General features: G+C 40.6%; 1 protein-coding gene across 3 annotated transcripts in view; it reads right to left on the bottom strand.

The window, feature by feature from the left end:
- Nucleotides 1–766: 766 nt before the first annotated feature.
- Nucleotides 767–3,034, bottom strand: part of grhl1 (grainyhead-like transcription factor 1) — an 18,335-nt gene continuing 16,067 nt past the window's right edge. For all 3 annotated transcript variants that reach the window (XM_083683210.1, XM_083683209.1, XM_083683211.1), the window contains exons 14-15: nucleotides 2,527–2,591; nucleotides 767–2,393 (exon numbers count right to left, since the gene is read on the bottom strand). In XM_083683210.1, coding sequence (XP_083539336.1) covers nucleotides 2,279–2,393; nucleotides 2,527–2,591 — 180 coding nt within the window. In that variant the 3' untranslated portion in view covers nucleotides 767–2,278. The remainder of the gene's footprint in view (nucleotides 2,394–2,526; nucleotides 2,592–3,034) is intronic.

Genomic DNA, 3,034 nt, shown 5'->3' with positions numbered 1-3,034 from the left:
TTATACCTCCACATCCATCGCCTTCCCACAGTGCCCACATTGATGCCACGCAATCACCCAGACATCATTTATTAACAGCCTTGTTGTTAGGTGTTGTCTTAGATGCAAAATAACTAACAATGACTGATACAGTGTGGAGGCTGGTGGAGGCTAGTGGAGGTAGAAATCAGAGGACGGGCTCATTATAATGCATGGAATGGAATGAGGAATGGTATCAAACACGTCCATTCCATGCTTTCCAATGAGCCTGTCCTGTCCAATTTCTACCTCCACCAGCCTCCCATGCGATACAGATCCTGTAGGTCTACATAACCTGCAATGCAATCTATTGAAGCCTCCTGGTGGTCACTCTTCACTTTGAAATTGTTTCATTGTGAAAGTGAATGCCATTGTTTATGTCTTAGAAACAGTAAAAGTATAAATCAAGTTTGTGGACATGATGAAAGCCTGACTGGCATCTTGAACAACCGCCGTACCAAAAACTGTCTTGAGGTACCCTAGTTAGCTACTGTAGTACTATATCTTTTTGTGGAGGGAAGGAGTCTCAGAGTGTGAGGACATCTGAGGACATCGGTATGTTTTCTGAACTGTGCTGTGTGGCCATAGCTGTGTGGTTGGTTTTCATGCCTGTTTCCTGTCAGCAGGGTTTTTGGGGTTCATGCCCAGACATCTGGACCTGTGGAAGACTGGGGCGACAGCCATGCCTGTGTTTGTTCTGTCTCTATGGTTTTGGTACTGTGGAATCTTAATGAACCCAAGGCCCAGATACAAGATGGTAGCCTTTATTGGACACTGTATATGGTTTACAGGAAATAATATTTGACAAAACACAAGGAAACAAAAGTAATTTCAAATTTAAAAATCTTCCCTTGGTGCGTAAATACTATGCTTGAACAATTTCATATAAAACCGAAGAAAAAAAATACATTTTTATTAAGAATAATAGCAAAACAAATTCTGTCTGACACTGTATACTGTAAAAAATAACCCACTCCCATTCTCTTAATAAATATATACACATTAAGTACTCTGATACAAAAAGAAGCTGCAATACGGAAATGATTTGCAACATTTTCAAAATGGACAAAACTGTGAAATAATCAGTATGTGTTATCATTCGATATGTACTGTATAAAAATGACACAAGCATAGAAAATAAAATCTGTCAATCTAAATGTGTTTGAGCTTATATTGCACATCCAGTTCAGACCAAGTGGACTAATAGACATTCACAGGTCCATTTCATTATGATTCTGTAACCTATTCTAATTGACTGAGTAGAGGGTTAATATATATTTATATATATTTGTATTTTAATACTTACATACAGTATAAAGGCCATATTCTAAATCGGTGTTTGGAAGAATGAATGCTCTACTTTTCAAAGATTCACATGAAATCCACATCCACACACTCATACTCAGACACACACACTAACCCCAAACACAGGCTACACCTTCCTAACTGTCGAGAGAGTTTACATACTAAATACTGCCAAGATGTTTAGTATCAATACAGGGAGCCAACAACGCCACTCATTGTCTACTATTTACAATACAACTAGTGTTTGAGTAGTAGCACACTTTGTGTGCTACTGTATATATCCTCCATAAAAGATTAAGATCTTCAGTGCTATGGCTTTAGAAGGGGGCAAACACTATGCAGTCTGGGGCAAACACTATGCATTCTGGGGCATTAGGGTAGCATACAGGTCTCTCAAGACTACCTGTATCTCTCACAAAACCATTCCATGTACAGTACACTAAGAAAAGTGTTTTCTTTACATAGCATGAGGTATAGCCAAACAACAGAAGCTCAACACATACTCTGACAAATACACATCGGATTTTCAAATGGCCTTTGCATATAAAAAACAGAGTGACTGTATTACAAGCAAAATGGCTTTATGCTTTTGATTCCTATATATAAAAGTACCGTAACAACAATGAACCAAAAGTCTTTACACAAACAAAGCAAAGTCGCTTTCTAATAAGAGCAGTGGCTTTGCAAGTGACGTTCCTGAATGGGTACGAAGAGCATCATCTAGAGCGACTACTATATTATAGTATAGCTACTAGTACAGTCTACTAGTACAGTCTACTAGTATAGTCTACTAGTATAGTCAAGCTAGGATGTCAGAGACAGTAGTCTGTCCATGCTCAGATCGCTGTCCAAGGCATCGGTGTGTAAACCGTCTTTTACTCTTTGCCCACTGTCTGTCCACCATGTTTATGGACTGGGAGTTGGCGGTTGTCAATCGCTTCCCCCTTTGAGCCAATCAGATTTCAGTCAGGGTGAGCTTGTACACTCCCCCCTGCTCCTCCATGGAGATCTGGAAGGTGTCTTCATTGGAGTAGTGCTTGATGATGTTGTCATCCATGTTTACCAGAATCCTATGGGTGACAGATATGGCTGTCAGTGTCTGATGTTGTGCAATTCATAAACAGCATGATTCTCCTTCATTCAAACTCCAAGTACTAAACATGTCGTGCAGAGAGACCATAGTTTATTGTATGTGCAACTCACCCTTTCTTGCATTTCTTGTAGATTTTCCCGACTTTTTCGAGCGGCACCTCATATTTCTCTGATATCTAGGGTAAAAGAACAACATTGGCTTGTTATGGTCTCTCATGGAAGAAGAGGATGATAAGTTAATTGCATATGGCCATTATAATGACTACGGCTAGTGGCAGACTGGAAAACACAAGCATAACTCATGCTTTTGGACATCTACGTCAGAGGAGGCTGGTGGAGGCAGAAATCTTAGGACGGGCTCATTGTAATGCATGGACTGGCATGAGGAATGAACACACGTGTTTGATACCATTCCTCATTCCATTCCATGCATCTACCTCCACCAGCCTCCCCGGATCTACAGTAACATTGATCAAACGTCCAACGCCTCTACCTGCTAGCTATCCACTCTCCCGTTCCAAAGAGACTGTTGTACATGTCTACTACTGCATATGTAACCTTCTACATTCCTCTCTGGATCCACCCATCTGACCCCTCAGCTGCCTTATCTGCTCTCCCA

This window comes from Argentina silus, assembly GCF_951799395.1.
Source record: "Argentina silus genome assembly, chromosome: 13".
Taxonomy (NCBI): domain Eukaryota; kingdom Metazoa; phylum Chordata; class Actinopteri; order Argentiniformes; family Argentinidae; genus Argentina; species Argentina silus.
The sequence above is the reverse complement of the archived record's forward strand: the minus strand, read 5'-3'. Positions and strand labels throughout refer to the sequence as shown.